Source organism: Dasypus novemcinctus, chromosome 1, assembly GCF_030445035.2.
Source record: "Dasypus novemcinctus isolate mDasNov1 chromosome 1, mDasNov1.1.hap2, whole genome shotgun sequence".
Lineage (NCBI taxonomy): Eukaryota > Metazoa > Chordata > Mammalia > Cingulata > Dasypodidae > Dasypus > Dasypus novemcinctus.
Genome location: NC_080673.1, coordinates 5,814,299 through 5,832,405, shown reverse-complemented (window position 1 = coordinate 5,832,405; position 18,107 = coordinate 5,814,299). Strand labels below are relative to the sequence as shown.

General features: G+C 38.8%; 1 protein-coding gene across 13 annotated transcripts in view; it reads left to right on the top strand.

Annotated features, from left to right (window-relative positions):
* The window catches only part of TENM3 (teneurin transmembrane protein 3), a 682,045-nt gene that overhangs the window by 652,090 nt on the left and 11,848 nt on the right, over window positions 1-18,107 (top strand). For all 13 annotated transcript variants that reach the window (XM_071213974.1, XM_058305014.2, XM_058304951.2 and 10 more), the window contains 3 exons: window positions 6,690-6,865; window positions 8,148-8,383; window positions 16,677-16,973. In XM_071213974.1, coding sequence (XP_071070075.1) covers window positions 6,690-6,865; window positions 8,148-8,383; window positions 16,677-16,973 — 709 coding nt within the window. The remainder of the gene's footprint in view (window positions 1-6,689; window positions 6,866-8,147; window positions 8,384-16,676; window positions 16,974-18,107) is intronic.

The window sequence follows — 18,107 nt, the reverse complement described above, 5'->3', positions numbered from 1 at the left end:
AGAAATGTCTGCTAAGTCCACTATGCTCCCCGTGTAGGAGAGGCAAGTACATGTGCCTGGCTGGCTCTTCTGGCCACATCCCAGCAGTGCATGTGGCTGCAAACAATCAGAGTTATCTGAAGAAAGTCACAGAAGACTAGAATCCAGATGCCGGAAGGGATCTTAGCAACCAGTTCTTCTCTAGACGGCAGACTTGTTAAATATGCTCATTTCCCGTTTCCTCCTTCATTCTGTCCTAGTTGCTGGTCTTCTCATCTTAGGTATTAGATGAAGAAAAGTCTGTCTTTGTCAGTCCTCTCTCCTACTCCCCCATTCCTGGATCTTGTAAATGCATCACTTCAGTGCCTGGGGTGGTGGGAAAGAATCTGGGACTGCAGAGGAGGCAACCTGGAGACTAGCCCTGGCTCTGCCTCTAAACGGCTGTGCAACTAGCGGGTTTATTATCTGGCCTCACCTCAGTGTGATAAGGCTCAGCTTCTACTTGATAAAACTGAACTGTGGCATTCTCAGACAATATTCCAGGAAACTCCCATTGCCAAGCATTCACGTGTTTAACTTTAAACATATATATGAATATATATAACACTATTTTTTTTTAACAATTTATTTTTTATTTATTTCTCTCCCCTTCCCCCACCACCACCCCAGTTGTCCGCTCTCTGTGTCCATTTTGCTGTGCGTTCCTCTTTTGTCCGCTTCTGTTGTTGTCAGCAGCACGGGAATCTGTGTTTTTCTTTGTTGCGTCATCCTGCTGTGTCAGTTCTCTGTGTGTGCGGCACCATTCCTGGGCAGGCTGCACTTTCTTTCGCGCTGGGCGGCTCTCCTTACGGGGTGCACTCCTTGCGCGTGGGGCTCCCCTATGTGGGGGACACCCCTGCGTGGCACGGCACTCCTTGCGCGCATCAGCATTGCACATGGCCAGCTCCACACGGGTCAAGGAGGCCCAGGGTTTGAACCACGGACCTCCCATGTGGTAGACGGATGCCCTATCCACTGGGCCAAATCCGCTTCCCAATACTATATATTTTAATGGCTGTTAAACTACGGAAGGAAATTTGAACCTAAGGAACTCTGACAGATGGGGAAAAAAAGATTCTCTATATTAAGAGGATAGTGGGACAAAGATGGGTTAGGTAAGCCTTTTGGAGTTCCTATAGCGATTCAAGACTGAAGGCAAAGGATGGATTCCCACTAAAGAGCTCTCGGAGTAGCCTTGTTTTGGGATGTCTCTGGGAGACTTAAGTAAGGACTAGTCAGGACTGAACTTGAACGTTTACCCCTTTTGGAGACCTCCAGAATGTAACCTAAATCACAATCTTCTGCCACCTTGCCTCCTCAGGACAGGCTTAGATTTGACCCGAAAAAGTAGTGAGAGTGATAAACATACATTTAGGTAACTCTTATTTAATTCTTCTAAATGTGAGGAGAACAGAGATTGTGGGAGGGGCACTGCCAGCATTCTATCAATAAATATGTAAGTCTGTCTCATCTTTGAGACTAATTCAGACTGACAGTCTTTACAAGGAGCAAATCATGTACTATTCCTCAAAATAGCCCCCACCTCTCCAGAGGTGCTTCTCTAGTTTACTTGCTTCTCTAAAGCTCTGCTCTGGTTTACATACATTTTTTCAATGACAGAAGATAATTTTGAGAACACAGTATTTGTTAAAGAAGCCATTTTATGGGGAAGCTCTGAAAATAATAATCCTGCTGTAGAGTTTTAAAGCTTCGAGAACTGCAAATTGTTTCCACTTGAGTAAATGTGCATTATCAATAGTCTATTGACATTGGATTGGTAACAGTCCGAGTCAGTCCATTTTTCTCTCGGCTGAGGATTTTCAAGCAGGGAAGTATTATAATAATAGTGTTTCAGAAGATGAATTTGAGATCAGTGAGTTTGGACAGAGGCAGAAAGGCCAGTGTTTAAAGTCTAGGGCAGCTATGGGAATAGGAAGATAAATATCTGAGAGACATTATAAAGGAAAAATGAAGAGTTGGGAACTTCATGTCTGTAAAGGGAAAAGAGAGAGAAGTCTGCATGTCAGGATGAATACAGCATTTGCAACTGAGGTTGTGACTCTGGGGCATTTGTCAGTAATCCCACTGCTCAGGACACTTAAAAAGGGATTTAACAATATACCACAAAGGCTAAAACAGCAAGTCTAGGCAAAAATGTGATCAAAATTAAAGATGAACAAACCAAGTAAGGGGACCCCATCAGTCAAAGAGCAGAAGGTCATTAACAGCCTGAGGGAGTTTGTCTTTTCCAGCAAGAATCCTTTGTGAAGAGGGGTCAGTCAGGAGCAGAAAAAGAATGTGCTGTGTTATAAATTTGAAGCTATGAGGCTAAGGCCAGATGAGAGGGGTGGAGAGCATGAAGTTGATATTCTATTCAAATTCCCTAGAGCCTACTGCAATGTAAATTCAAAAAGCTAATAAAAGAAAACTACATCTCAAATAGACAAGCTGGGAAAGGGCCAGTTCATCACCAAGGCCAAGCAACACTGAGTTGAGTCAAAGTTGCATAGAAGCAGAGAATATGTGCAGAGGCACATGTCTGTGTGAGTAAAGCCTCTTTTAGTACCTAGAGTTGAAGTATTTCCGAGGACAGTTAGGCATTTGCTGGTGCATTGTTTTTCCAGTTGTGTAGAGGTAAAGAAGGGTTAGGCTGACATTTCTGAAAGTAACTAAAAATCATCCGTGACTACTTCTTTTCTCTCACTCCCTTATCCAGAGTTCCTGTAACTTATGTCTCTCATTCATCTTGTTTCCATTTTCACTGACATAGGTACTGATCTGCAAAAAAAAGTTTTCACTGGTCCACACCAAAGTGAAAAAAAATTTTAAATGACAGTGTGGAGGATTTTTTTCATCAAATTATATTTATTCCTTTTAAAGAACATTCCTTTTAAAGAACATCCTGGCCCTGAAATCAGGCCCTTTTTACCTGTGGTATGTTTAAGTGGCCTTTCTTTATGAAGTGGTGCTAGTGTTTTAACTTAAAACTCTCCGTAGGTCCTTGGTTGTTTTTTGTTTGTTTGTTTTTGTTTTTCCTGGTTTGTGACATAGTTAGTCTGGGAGCCACGCACTGCCTGACTTACTGCCCTGACCCTAGGCTCCGTCAGTGCTTTATTAGAACCTGGCTTTTCTCTAAGACCTCGGCAGGCACCCCGCCCCCCAGCCCAGTGTCAGCCTTCCCGGCCTCGTCTCCCTGGCAGCCTCTGCTCAGCCGGGGTCCTCACTGACCTCCAGGCAGTCCTTCCGTCTCCACTGCTCCGCCCCCGTCACCCTTGCTGTGCTCCCGGCTGGAACGCCTCCCGGCTCAAGCCCACATCCACGTCAAGGGCTGCCTTAGGGCTCCACCTCGATACCGCTTTTCCCTAGCTTCCAAAGTCACTCTGGCTATCTGTACCACTCCGCCAGCACTCTGTTTTGATAGTTTTCACATACATGACTTCTCTCCCCAACCAGACTTGACTTCTCACAAGCTTTGTATTCACATGCTCTAACACGGTAACTCACACATACTGTCAGGTGACTAGCTGAGTAGCCCCTCTCCTGAGGGCCCTTACACCAGAGCAGCTTTCCCAGCCTTCCCTGTGCAAGCATGTCAGTCCTGTTAGTGTCTACTCCTCTCAATCAAGGCACAAATTCAGAACTTCTCAGGGTAAACTGTTAAGCTGGGCCACTAAGATCCCAGCTTAACCCCATGTCATTCTTGCTGTACCACCTACAAAGGTGACTTGTACTTTTATTTCCCAAAGAACCAAAAGTTAATAGGTTATAGTCTGAATGTTCAGCATGCTGTGTTATAGCTCAGTGTGCTCAGCATCCTGTGATACAAAATACCTGCCCAGCAGGAAATGGAACGTGTAGTAAGCCAATGAAAGAGCAAAGCCAAAGGTTGGAAAAATGCTTTCTGCAGGAGAAAGGTGAAGTCTGTGCTGTAGATTGAATGGGGCTAGAAAATATAAACCAGTGAAAGGGTTGAAAAAGGGCAGGTCAGTGACAGCAGCAGGAATAATCAGCAAAGTGCTTGCAGGTATCACAGAAAGCTGTGGGTTTCTACTTTTAATCAGGCACTGTGGTTTATGGAAGGGTTAATGGACCTAGGGTCAGGCACATAAGAGTTGGCAGTTTTGAGATATGAGAGCCTGATCAAGTCACCTAACAAATAACCACATTCATATTTTCATTTTCCCATCTGTAAAATGGGAAAAAAATAATGTGATGCTGGACTGTCTTTTATATAGAAGAATTCAAAAGAATGCTAACTTTTTAAAAACACAATAGCACATCTTAACAATATACTGTGATAAATGTAATGCAACACAAGGATTTTGCCAAACTTAAGCTTCACTGTCATGGATATGAATCTGTACCAACTGTGGTTTAAATAAAAGTCCCATACAATTAAAAAATAAAATCAAACTCGTTGAAATCTGGGACCTTATGTCAAATAAGCAAAGTCCCTATAGTGATTAGTTCAGAATCAGAGTGTGAGCCACAGATTTCCAAGTTAACAGTGCAAGCGATATATTGCTCAGCTTTCTTAATTCATGAGGTTATCTGAGTAAACCCGAAGTATAGCTTTATACAGGCAGAATGAAGTGATTTTTAAATGATTATGTGGAAGAGTAGAATGACTGTAATAAACAATTTATAGGAAAGAAAGTCAAATTATTTTCCCAATGCTAAACCATATATCAGAAATCAAAAAATAACATCTGAAAAGCATACAATATTTAGGGAAAGAGAAAAAATCATGGAGGAGTAAGGCTGGTGCTCAGGGCTGGGAAGAAAAGTAAAGAAGAACCAGCTCAGAAAGGTAGGTTCAACTCCAGGCTGCTTTTGTAAAGAAGTCTGTACTGCTTTGCTGTATAAATAAATCTATGCATGCTTGTTTCTTCAAAAACTATAATTTCTTGGGGGAAAAAAAGCAATGATGACAAGAATCAACTATTTTGGATTTCTTTCATTTATGCCTTAATCTGCTAGGGGTCCTTGAGGGGAGAGGTAGGTGTGTGTGTGTGTGTGTGTGTGTGTGTGTGTGTGTGTGTGTGTGTGTCCTTGAGGGGAGAGGTAGGTGTGTGTGTGTGTGTGTGTGTAGTTTTCCCTTCAAATCTACCCTGTATGAGTCCAAACAATGGTTATACTTCACGGTGTACTTGCTTTCTCTGCATTACTCCTTTTTTCTCTCTCTCCTCCCTCCTGAGCGCCCATTTCCACTGCTGGCTAAGCAGCTCTGTAAATTGTCAGATCAAGTCATTCAAACCAATGGTCTGATTGATCTTGTCCCCAGTGAGTTAATGGGATCAGCTCATCACTGCCTCCTTTCTCCCTTCCCTGACTCTTCCAGGATATTGCCCTTGCTGAATCTTCTCCACCTCTATTATTACTCAGAATCTCCTCTAATTACTAACCACATTTTACAAAGCTAATTTTTACACTCTTAAATCTGTCCATCCTTTTATTCCAAAATACCATTCAAGCACTTTTCCTTCTTGCCCCACCCTTACACCTATTATTACGAGCCTCTTCTATCTTTGTTCTCTGACTTTTTTCTCTCCTGATAACTCCTGTCTTTCTCTAATAACATTCTTTCTCTACTAATTCTGCATATAGGCTTATTTTAACTAAGAAATCGTTTTAAGTCTCCATTTCATTTAGAACCTTTAGTACTGAAGCACCCTTAGCCTCAATCTGAAATCCAATCTTAAGTATATTGTTGTTCCAAAGAAACCCCTAGTTTCTTCAGACCACATTGCCATTTTTGAAATTTTCTCTGGTACTGCCACAAACAGCAAGTCACAAAAATCCAGCTCTTTAATAAAATGTTGTATCTATTAAAGCATATTTATGATCACAGAACAGCTTTTTAAATTATATCCAAACATTTAAATTACAAGTTCTCTTATATTTATATACCAAAAAAGAGTAACTGCATAATAAAAAAGGAAATAATCATTAAATGCTAGGAAGTAGTATATCTCAATTCAGTAAACATAATAAATCATTGTTCAAGATATCATCCATTCCTGCAACGTCAATATGGACAAAATAGATTATCACCAACAACATTTAAATGCCAATTTGGCATTATAAAGTACGTCAATCACTGAAAAATAAAGGCTAAAAGGCTTTGATTTTATGAGTTTGTTGAAGTTGTCTCAAGACACTAAGAATATTTTACTTATGCAAATATATACATGTATGTACACATACTGTTTTACAAAATTACATGTAAGTTATATATTCATAAATATATTTATATTGCACTGCCATATAAGACCTAATTTAGTAAAACTTTAAAAGCAGATATAACAGCAAATTAAATCTATTTTGTAAAAAATACAGAGAAATACTAAGGAATTTAATAACAGCAAACATGTTCCCTTTGAAATTGCAAATTAGATGTGCAGAAGGGTTTTTGGTCATACTTCAAAGAATAATATGCTGAAATGGAGAGCTATTTTGTTTACTCTTGTTCTCACTGGTGAGGTTTTTCTATGTTAAATAGGCTTTTGATTACTTCAAAGCATGTTTGAAGTCCACACTCTCCATAGCCCATGCACAAAGACAAATGTTCTTCCAAATTCGTGCAGCTAATATTGCTATTCATCATACCTGTAAATAAGAAGAACCTGTGGTTTTCTTTTTAACACCAACTTAATGCCTCTTTTATTTAGCTATGACAGTGAAGGTCGTCTGACAAACGTTACATTTCCAACTGGAGTGGTCACAAACCTTCATGGGGACATGGACAAAGCTATCACAGTGGACATTGAATCATCCAGCCGAGAAGAAGATGTTAGCATCACTTCAAATTTGTCCTCAATTGATTCTTTCTATACCATGGTTCAAGGTAAACATGAAAGCATGCTTCTAAACCGATCATTTTTAGCATACCACTAACACCCAAATAGAAAGTGGCAATCCCCGTTTTCTAAAAAGATGATCCAAAAAGGGAGGTGAAAATATAAATTTCTAGAGATATTAACGAAATAGTCTAGTGTCTACATATAATATTTAATTTCCTTAGTAATATATATCCATAAATTTAAAGCACATTGTAAAATACTGACCTAAAAGGTATCTTTTTTCCACTCTCATTTAATAAAACAACTTAATTCCAACTCTTCACATATACCATACACATAAACTCAGACCCTTTCGGAGTTATCCAACATAGTTTTCCAGAGCAGGTCTACTTCACTGCCATCCTAGATGGAGTAGTTTGAGACAAAGCACTTTTTTAATCTTTTATGATACTGTCACTGGAAATTTTATCTCAAACTCCAAGCCCAAGCCCCATTTACACAGTATTTGGACTTGGAGTTTTTTTTATTCAACCTATAGGCATGCACACATACATCTATCTACACACAATATATCCATAAAGGAACCTCCCATCATATTCGTTTTTAAAATAATCTTTAAAAGGTCTGCTTGCAGTGACATTTGCAACTGTGAGCATAGTTGCAGATAATCTAAATCTGTGTTAAATTTCCTTGATTCTTTTTTATTTACCAGTTCCCTCATGTAATCTCTACAATCGAAATTTATTATTCAAAATTTAAATATTGAGAGAGTAGCATAAAATATGAGTGTTCTTTGGCTGAAATAGGATTCCTGTGTTCTTTTAAGTTACTACTAGAGGGACTATCACCTTATATTTCAGTATATCAGGTATAAGCATTAAAATCCTTTCAAAAGATCCTTGACAAAGGCTATGAAGGGATGAGTGTAGAGGAGGGGGGAGTCTTTTAAGACCACAGAGGTGAACATACCAGCCTCTTAAAACAGCACATGCATGGCTCTTTACAAATAGTAGACATGCATTCCAGGAAGTAGAAACTCAGTTTCATTAGACAAAAGTAAAGGAAATATAAGAAAAGGAAAATCTATTAAAGTAGAGGCCTTCACTAAAAATTCCCCTAAAGTTTACCTTTTAATATTCAGCCAAACCTCTTACAGATATGCCAGAAATCATAGGTGTTTTGTTATTTTCTAAAAGGATATCCTTAAGGACTCTTTTTTTTTTTTCATAATGGGGAGCTTGTCCAAAATTTTAGAAACTAACTGTACAACCATCCAGCTGTTTAATCCATGGCTATAGTTCATGCTTTCTGCTTCTTGTTTCGTAGATCAGTTAAGAAACAGCTACCAAATTGGCTACGATGGCTCTCTTAGAATTATCTATGCCAGTGGTCTGGATTCACACTACCAAACAGAGCCACATGTCCTGGCTGGCACAGCGAACCCAACAGTCGCCAAAAGAAACATGACTCTCCCTGGTGAGAATGGTCAAAATTTGGTAGAATGGAGATTCCGGAAAGAGCAAGCCCAAGGAAAAGTCAATGTCTTTGGTCGAAAACTTAGGGTAAGTAAAGTGTTGAAGAGTAGGTGATAGCAGCGCTGTGTAGGTGGCCTCGATGTGATGGGGCTCATCGGCCACTCACCCTCCCCTGTCTGGGGCCCTGCTCAGTATAGCTAGCCTTAACTTGAGGGCATGAGTCATGGCCAACCATAAAGCCATTAAGACTGCTCATAATAACACTTATTTCAGAGAATGTTTTTCTCAACATGCCTATGATTACAATAAATTCTGTGACATGTGGGCAAAAATACAACCAAAGCAAACTATGGACAGTATAGTAATAATATAGTAATAATATATTATATAATAATAGACAATATAGTACTATCAATTGTTTTTAAAAAAGGAAGTATGCTAAGTGAAAGAAACTAGACAAAAAGTACTACATATTGTTTGACTGTATATAAAATATAAATACAAATAAATTACAGAGATGGAAATAGCTCAGCAGTTATGTATGTCCGGGAAAGAGAAAGATTGAGAAGTGACTACTAAGGGGGAGGGTTTTGTTTGTTTTTTGGAGTAATGAAAATGCTCTAATGACGAGTGAAGTGAAGAATGCACAATTCTGTGATTATACCAAATGCTATTTATTGTACACTTTAAATGGGTTGTGTGGTTTATTAATACATTTCTATAAAACTGATTATAATAAAATGAAAAATAAAAATAAATTCTTCCCTGGGAAATTAGGAAATTGCAGATAGTACAATCCCAAATAGCCTAGATGTTCACTGATTCTCATTTTACTACTATTATCATAGCAATCTTGTACTTTTCCTTTACCCACTCTGATATGTGGGTTGGGGTTAAGTAAAAGTTGGCTTAAATAGTGCATGTTTTCCAAATCATAAATATGTATATTGAAAGAAATCGACTGGCAATTGAAAGGTGAATTCTTTCTTTTCATTTTCAGTATTTTTAAACATCAGTTTGGGCACAAAGAAGGTTATCAACTTGAAAACTGCTACCTCTTTACCACTGATGGAAAACCCCAGTTTACATTATTTTTATAAGAAAAGTAATGCTTCTGCTTTTGCTAGTAAAACACATCTTTGCAAAATAATCTCTGCTTTGCCTTGTTGGGTGTTTTTTCCTGCCACTCACATTGTGGACCAAATATGTCTAGAAAGCAAACTATGATTTATGACAGCTATTCGGTAAAGACAATATAGATTAAGTACTAAAGAACAAGTTTCAAAAAACCACCTTCAGACCACAATAAACTAAATCTGATTCATTCATTCTGTTAATAAACAGACTTTATTTTATCAGGTAATGTAGATAATTCTTAGTAACATTACCTTCACTGACCACTTTAAAAAATAACTTGAAATCAAGGAGAGAGACTAAAACAAGGAATATATCATTAAAGACCTTTTATGCACCAAAAATGATTAAATTATTATTATAACAGGCCAGTGTTATTTACCATGACAGTTCTTCAGGGTAGGAAACAAGTTATTAACTGTTCTCCTTGGCTATTTCTAAGAAAGAGAAATGAAACTAAAAGAATCAATCATCAAATACAGACTGTTTCTACCGTACTGGTTGAGAGACAGAAGTTTGGGACTCTAAATACATGGTCTTTTAGAACCAACGCTGTATGCACCCACCTTACCCATATCCCAATCTGTGGAAGCCAGGATGCTCTAGCTGCAATCCTCCCTGGATCAAGAGATCTGCAGGAATGAGCTCTGGAAAGCTGCAGGAAGGTTAGGCTAGTGAGAGCAGTGAGAAGGAAAAGCAGTAGAACACTAGAGAGATGAACGAGTGGGGTTGAAGATAATGTGATGGGCAAGGAAAGAAGTTCCAAAGGGGTGAGGGTCTGTTACTTAAGTAAACACCAACTCCTGTCTTTCTTTTCTTTTACTGATCCTAGAGATCAACAGGTACGTCCTTCCCTGTCTCCTGCCTCTACTTAATGCTCCCCCAGGACCCCTGCCTCCCTGGACCATTGCAAACTGGAGGCTGGTTCACAGGCTTTATCTTACTCAACTGCCCCTAAAGCAGGATGATGTATACATAAACACATACACACATATACAGTCACAGTCACACCTACGCTTACACACAGGACCTCATCAAAAGATGAAAGATAATGCCCACATTTGTGTTCTTCACTCTGCACACCAAAGAAGGCACAGCCCTTGACAAGAATTCAGAATGTATGGGTTCTAGATCATCGCTACTTTTTACTAATAGTACACCTTATTGGAGAATCATCATAACATCCTGAACCTTGGTTTCCTTATCTATACCATGATATTTACATTATGATAAAGGTAATATAATATCTATATAATATCAAAATATTATGTAATAGATGTATTATAGACAAGTCAAATTTACCCTCCCCTGCTTCTGGTTTTACACAGTTGTTACAAGAGTCAAATGAGGGAACAGATGTGGCTCAAGTGATAAGTAAGGCCTCTGCCTACCATATGGGAGGACCCAGGTTCAATCGCTGGGGCCTCCTGGTGGAAAAGAAGAGAAAGCGTGCCTGCGCAGCGAGCCAGTGCCCACGTGGCGAGCCAAGTGCCCGTGTGGTGAGCCGAGTACCCGTGTGGTGAGCCAGTGTCCGCGCAAGTGAGTCACAGAGCAAGATGATGACCCAACAAGAGACAAAGGGGAGAGTCAAGGTGAAGCGCAGCAGAGACCAGGCACAGAGGTGGCGCAATTGACAGGGAACCTCTCTCCACATCAGAGGTCCCCAGGATCGAATCCCAGTGAATGCTGGAGGAGAAAGAGGAGAAGACCAAAAAGAAGAGAGAAATACAGAAGATCACACAGCGAATGAATACAGAGAGCCAAAACAGCAGGGTGAAGACAGGGGAGGGGAAGAAAAAAATTAATTAAAAACAAAATCAAAAAACAAACCAAAAGAAAGAGATAATGTTTAAAAAAAAAAAAGGAGAAAATGTGAATATACCTTGAAAATGTAAGGCATGATTATATATTCCCAAACCCTGACTCAGAGAATCTCAGCCGTACACACATTTTGTGTGTGGCTTAGTTATGCCTATGAAGTGGAGGGGTAGGAAAGAGGCTCTTTGGCCTGCTGGATAGGAAAATGTCAGGGGTAAAAAGGTAGGAGTATGGGAAATACTTTGTCCAGAAATAGATCACATAAAATGCCTGCTGTTCTTTGAGACAAGCTATGTCTAAAAGTATCCTTCCTTTCTTTAAATACTGTGTTTCTAGACACAGAAAGAAATTAGGAAGAGTAGAAGAAAAGAGAGAAGCAAATAGAGGAAAACTGATCAAATCTCTGGTTCTGTGCCTGATTCTAATGAAGAAAAGGCCTCTTTGGGAAATAGGAGATGAGTGTGCACAGGCATGGGTGTGTTTTCTCTAAACAGCAGAACCACAGTGCAGCAGCAAGACGGTCAGAAAAGACCCTGTTGAACGCGGCGGTTTAGCCACACTGGAAGGAGATTGCCAGCTGATAGGTTTGATTGCTCTCTCTGAGACAATGCCAAGATCACAAGGGAGGCTTTCCTATATTCAAGATAAGATTGCACGTGCCAGCTCTGCCTGCTAATTTCATTCCTCTGTGGATTCTAAGCAGAAATTCTCGAGAGAAAGTGATGATAAGAAAATCTGGTATAAAGACTACTAAGCCTGGAGCCTGCCGAAATAGAGAAGGGGGGAGGGGGAAAGGAGGAAACCTGAGAAAAACCTGATCAGTCCAGAAAGCCACTCCTTTCCCTGACACCCTTTCTTGAAAGAGAACATCTCTCTTACCTTTTATTTCCTAGCAGAAAGTTCTTTTGATCTTTAAGTTACTGACCTAAATTTAAGTCGTAATGTGCCTGACATATGGTGGACACACAAATATTTATTAAATGACAGGATGAGGAAAGCAGACCTTACGATTCAGATTATCCCTATTTCATTGCCTTGAGATATTCCTAAGAAAAGGGGAGAGAGAATGATATAGATAGAACATACTTGCAAATTTTTGAATGCTATAAACATCTTTTTGCAAGGAAGGGATTAAATAGAGAAGGGTAATAAAGTGTAACATAGCAGGAAAAAGATAATCATCATTCACATACAGCTAACACTTTGAAGCACTAACAAGGAACCAGACATTACAAAAAGTCCTTTCACCTGTTTATTTCATTTATTCCTCAGAACAACAGTGTGTGACATAAGTACCATCATTATTAACATTTTCTAGATAAAGATGAGGTCCCGGAGCATTAAGTGAATTGCCCAAAGCCACACGTAAGTAAGTCAAAACACACAGAATCACTGTCAGTAATAATATAACATTTACATAGGATTTTACTGTTAACCTGCTGCTTTCACTTACCTAACTTAACATCTGATGCTAGGAAAGATGAAAATTAAGAAATATGAAGAAACAGTTATGAGGAAAATAGTGATTAAAATGAAATAAAGAAGAAACCAGAATTACTAGCACTAGACGTAATAGGCTATAAAGTGAAAACAGTCAAGTAGCGGAAAAGGAAAAAAAAATTACATATGGAACAACATAAAAAGCATTTTCTATGAAACAGTGAATTAAGAGGAAATGGGGTAGACTCAGAAGGACATAAGAAAAATCATGACAGATGTGTGTGAAAGCATATGCAGAATAGAGATAAGACAATTCCATAGTTTCTTTTTTATTAACTAATTTAAAAAAAAATAAGTATTTGCTTGTCTTATTTTTGTCAATGCTGGAATTTAGAACCAGCCTTTACTCAGTTACAAAAAATTGTTATGGCACTCTAATAATAACATCTTAATCTTCTAAACTCACTCAGAATTCAGATGCCTTTTTTTTTTTTTAATTTTTTTAATTTTTTTTTTTTAAATATTACATTCAAAAAATTAGAGGTCCCATTCAACCCCACCACCCCCACTCAGATGCTTTAAAGGAAAAAAATTAGTGAATCGTTTTAAAAAGCAGTCCTCAAAATTTGAAAGCCAAAAAAAGTATTTAGAGGTGTACATGAATATAATAACATATTTAAATTTTACTATGCTGGTCACATTTTTCTGATATCCCATTTCTCAGTTTAATCTGAGTGGCACATCCTAAAGTGGGATTGTACAATGCAGTTAGCACTTGCTGATGTGTGGAGAAACACAAAACAGTCTGTAGCAAGGTGATGCTCTAACAGAGACAGAAAGGAGTCTTGATATTGTCATCAAGTACACCCCGGGAATGAACCAACTCTTCCTTACTTCCCTCCAGAACATTTTAGATGAATGAATTTAATAATCTGATTGTGCTAGCACCTCTCCTTCAGAAAGCTGTTAAATGTCTATATACCTTAGTTTTTCAAGCATTGTAAAGGGGAAAATTGTAACTGCTCCTTTCTAATATTAAAGGGATGTTGTGATTAACTACAATCAGCCTGGACATGATCTCTGAAAACGGGCATGTTTCCATATTGATTTCAAAGAAATATTATGCCTCATAAAGGAATTCATGATGGTCATGAATCCATACACATTTGGGTTCATTTTAATATAGCTGGAGGTTACAGTAATGCTCTAAGTTCTTCATCTTTAGATGAAGTATTAATATTTTATTTAAAGTAATATTTTTGATGATTAAAAATATTAAAAGGCCACTGGGTCATGGGACAATGCTGACTGTCAAAAAAAAAAAGGAAAAAAGTCTTAATAGTGGTCATGATTTCATAAAGGTGTTCTAGAATACAGGTGTCCCTCAGCTGCTGCACTTTCTGTTCACAATATCAACAGGAGAGTTTGGGCTTCTCTGAGAAGAATTAAAAGGGGAAAGAAAAAAAAAGCCCCCTTAGAAATTTTACATTTGAATAACAGTGGCTGAATAAGAATGAATAAAAACTTTGGCTTGTGTTAGGACTGTGGGAAAAAACACAGCCACATTCTAATTCTTTCCTTATTACTTCTGTTTGAGAAGAGAATACAAAAAAGGCATTGCATACAAGATTTCCCTAAATAAAAAGAAAATTTTAAACTTCTCTCCAGATGTTTGGTCTCACAGTGCTTCCAGATGCTTCCATATGGTGATACTTTTCTCAAGGCAGCTCACACAAAGGCAACAGTAATTACATCATTTGATTTTCATCTGGATGTCACACAGCCATAGTCACAACCAAAGGAAGCAAGTTGGAAGCTGGTAACAGATTATAGATAGTAGAAAGAAGCAGTTGCAGACCTGTCTTTTTGCCCAGAGTCTTCTCCCTACAGCAACCAGTCATACCCGATCTGCAGGCCAGATTTCATATACTCTAACCAGAGGAAGTACTGCAAAGATAAAGGAGGGTTAAGGAAATCAGCTAAGAATTGAAAGACAAATTAAAATGAATATAACGTAAAATACTAACAGATGGGGCAAGACTGTGGGCGGCGTGGTCCAGGGAAACCGCAGGGCCACTCTGTCATGGCTAGTCACAGCCTGGAAGGACCAAGGAAGAAAAACCTCTTCTTAAGGCATCAAAATTTTTGTGAAATATAAAGGCAAGAACTGGATTCTGCCTGTTTAGTATCACATTAATTCGATATCAAATCAATTCTTTCCATAGACTTTAAAAATAAATATTTGCAATAATAGCTAGTAGCTTCTTCCCTAAGTACGCAAAGCATTCTGCAAACTTAAAGTCTCACAAAATGCATCGAAGACAGGAAGCAAATAACACGCAGACATTTCCACATGGGGAAATGGAAGCTCAGAAAGCCTCCAGTTGGCTGGTCAGAATCAAATAAAAATCAGTGAAAGCAGAGAGTGAGGGGGCATCTAGTCTAACTTCTTTATTCACAGATGGACGAAACAGATTCGGGAGTTCAAAGCCCAGAGTCGCAGTGCTCCTGGGCTCCATCAGGGGGAGCTTTCTGACCCTCCAGCCCTGAGCACCGGCAAGCAGCTCCAGCCACGATGCGGTGTTTTTTCCACATCAGCTCGGTCTGGGGGGACCACAGAAAAATTAACATCTCCTAACTTCCGTCTAAAACTCCCCCTTCTCACTTTTTGTGAATCATCTCTTGGAGTGTTTTTTCTTTCCCACTTTACCTATCGAGGCAGGAACTTCCTGCGAGTTTATACCTTTAGGTTTCCATGGGAAACATTCCACAATATTCCTTTTGAATAGACCATTGGAAGGGTTTGAGCAGAACGAGTATTTTTGCGTGGGACTTGTTGAATGTCAATGACAGAATTCAAAATTAGTTTTATCCCAGATGTTACATAAATCTGAATAATGTTACATATGTGTATGTACATTTATGTGTTGTGTATATCTACATATATAAACTGATCAGTTGGGAGCATTTTCTTTTGAAGCTATGGCATGGTAATGTAAAGTTTAAGGTTTTCCCATTTAATTTTTAACAATACAGCTGTTTAACGAGCATTGTAGTGTGCTACTAGCCACCACCAAAGTACTGTAGAAGACCAAATTATGAACAGGCCACGATCTCTGCCCTTAGGAGGGTCACAGTTGGCAAACACTGTAGACTATTTGTAAAGTAGAATTTAATCAATGCCACACTTGCACCGCAATAATGAATGCTGGTCTGTGTATGCCCTGGATTACAGACAGTAACAGCCAAATTTAGTGAAAGATTTTGGGCATGGCACATAGCCAAAGAGTCCCTACTACAAGAAACACGGTGCTAGATTTGTAAATTAAGGACAATATTCAGTCCATGTAGATGTGGCACTAAAGCATTCTGTAGTCCCTGCCAGTTAACCAGATGTTATGGAAACAAAAAGCCATTCTGAAAAATTGTGACATTTCAGCACGTGGCCAAAAGCAATGATCGTGTTTGTAACCTCCTGCTATTTAAACTCATTAATAATTTACAGTAATGTGGGTTCCAACTTCCACTAAACTGCTCTTCCAAGGGTTAGAGTCACACTTACCACTGTGTTTTATTTAATGTAGCCATGATTAATTTACTAAGCAATTATTTTCCAATATCTTTTAAGGGGGAAGGGGCTTGGAGTAATTCACAAAGATGACATATTTACTGCCTTTTGCAGCTTCTGAATAAACTTTAAGACGAATACATTTTTGTTTTTCTTATCTGTTGGCTGAAGTTTATGAAATTTAATTGAAAAGGTTTTGAATAAATGCCAGACTGTCTTTCTGCTTAATGAAACCTTTTAAAAGAGCAGTTAATCTACTTCCTTGCACTCGTACCCAAGAAGTTGCTAAATTAATTTACTGACAAAGAGAATCAATCATCATAAATGGTGTTTAAACAATAGTGGGGGCTCTGAAGAGTAATAAGTGACTAGTTGTGGAATAACGTGATTTATTTTACCACCTTGTTTGTTTTTTAACAGGTTAATGGCAGAAACCTCCTCTCAGTTGACTTTGATCGAACAACAAAGACAGAAAAGATCTATGATGACCACCGTAAATTTCTGCTGAGGATCGCCTATGACACATCAGGGCACCCAACTCTGTGGCTGCCCAGCAGCAAGCTGATGGCTGTCAACGTCACCTACTCATCCACAGGTCAAATTGCCAGCATCCAGAGAGGAACTACTAGCGAAAAAGTAGATTATGATGGACAGGGGAGGATTGTGTCTCGAGTCTTCGCTGATGGTAAAACCTGGAGTTACACATACTTAGAAAAGGTATGCATGCACACTAAAGTTTACAGAAGGAAGGGATGATTAACATTTTTCAGCAATCACCCGTAGCACTGTGGGGAGATGGGGGGACCACAGTGGCACATGCCTGAATCCATGTCTTCTTCTCAATATCATGTAAGTCACATCAGCACAGCAGTGATGAATTTCTGCATTAACAAAGCACTTTCTCCTTAGTTAGATTCTACTATCCGAGATCCTTTTAAGTGATTTATACTGTAAACAAACAAGCATAACACTGTTCACCTATCATGCTTATTCATCAACAACATTCACAAATTAGACCCTGAGCATGTAAGACATTTGTAACTAATATCCATTCTAGCACTTTCACTTAAGAAGAGGCCTTCTGTTAGCACAGTTAAAGCTATCAGTTATGTGTTACTCCTGGCAGAGGTTCAGCATAACCATAAAAAACATTTAAGTCCTATTTATTCATTATTAACCCAAATGGGTTATTTCTTAGAACACTTTCAGGTACTCTGTGGCATCTCTCTATTCTACCTACATATAAAAAGTAAACATCCTAGCTAAGGTTTTTTCCTTTTCTTAAGAACTATATACAATACCAGAAATGAAGACTTAGGGTTACACATGTGGAAAATGCTAATTCATACTATGCAAGGCTTGGGGGCAAAAGGGAATGAAAGTGAAAGAAAAAGGAAGAAAAGGGAAAGGGCAATCTCCCACTAATTCATTTTTTAAGAAATATAATCTGCCAAAGAGCATTTGTCCTTGAGACAAACTTCAGCACTGGGAAATTACTTTTTGAGTTCTGACACTTCTCAAACCTCACAGCACTCCACCACTCATTACACAGCAGCCTAAATTACAAAAACAACTCTTAACTCTTACTGCCTCCACCCTTACTTACATTTTACATTACACAGAGTAGCTTCTGCCACACAAAAGATGTACATCCACAACATTATTGTGCTCACCTCAAACAATCTTGTTCTTCATCAGAGGTGCCCACGACACTTTGCAGGCTACACCTCACTCCATCTATCCCATCCAATGCTAGGCAGCCTATCCACAGATCGCTCTTCCTTAGAACCGGTTTCAGGTTCTGAATTCCCTGTGGGATGCTACCCATCTTAAGGCAGCCAGCCTCCCCTC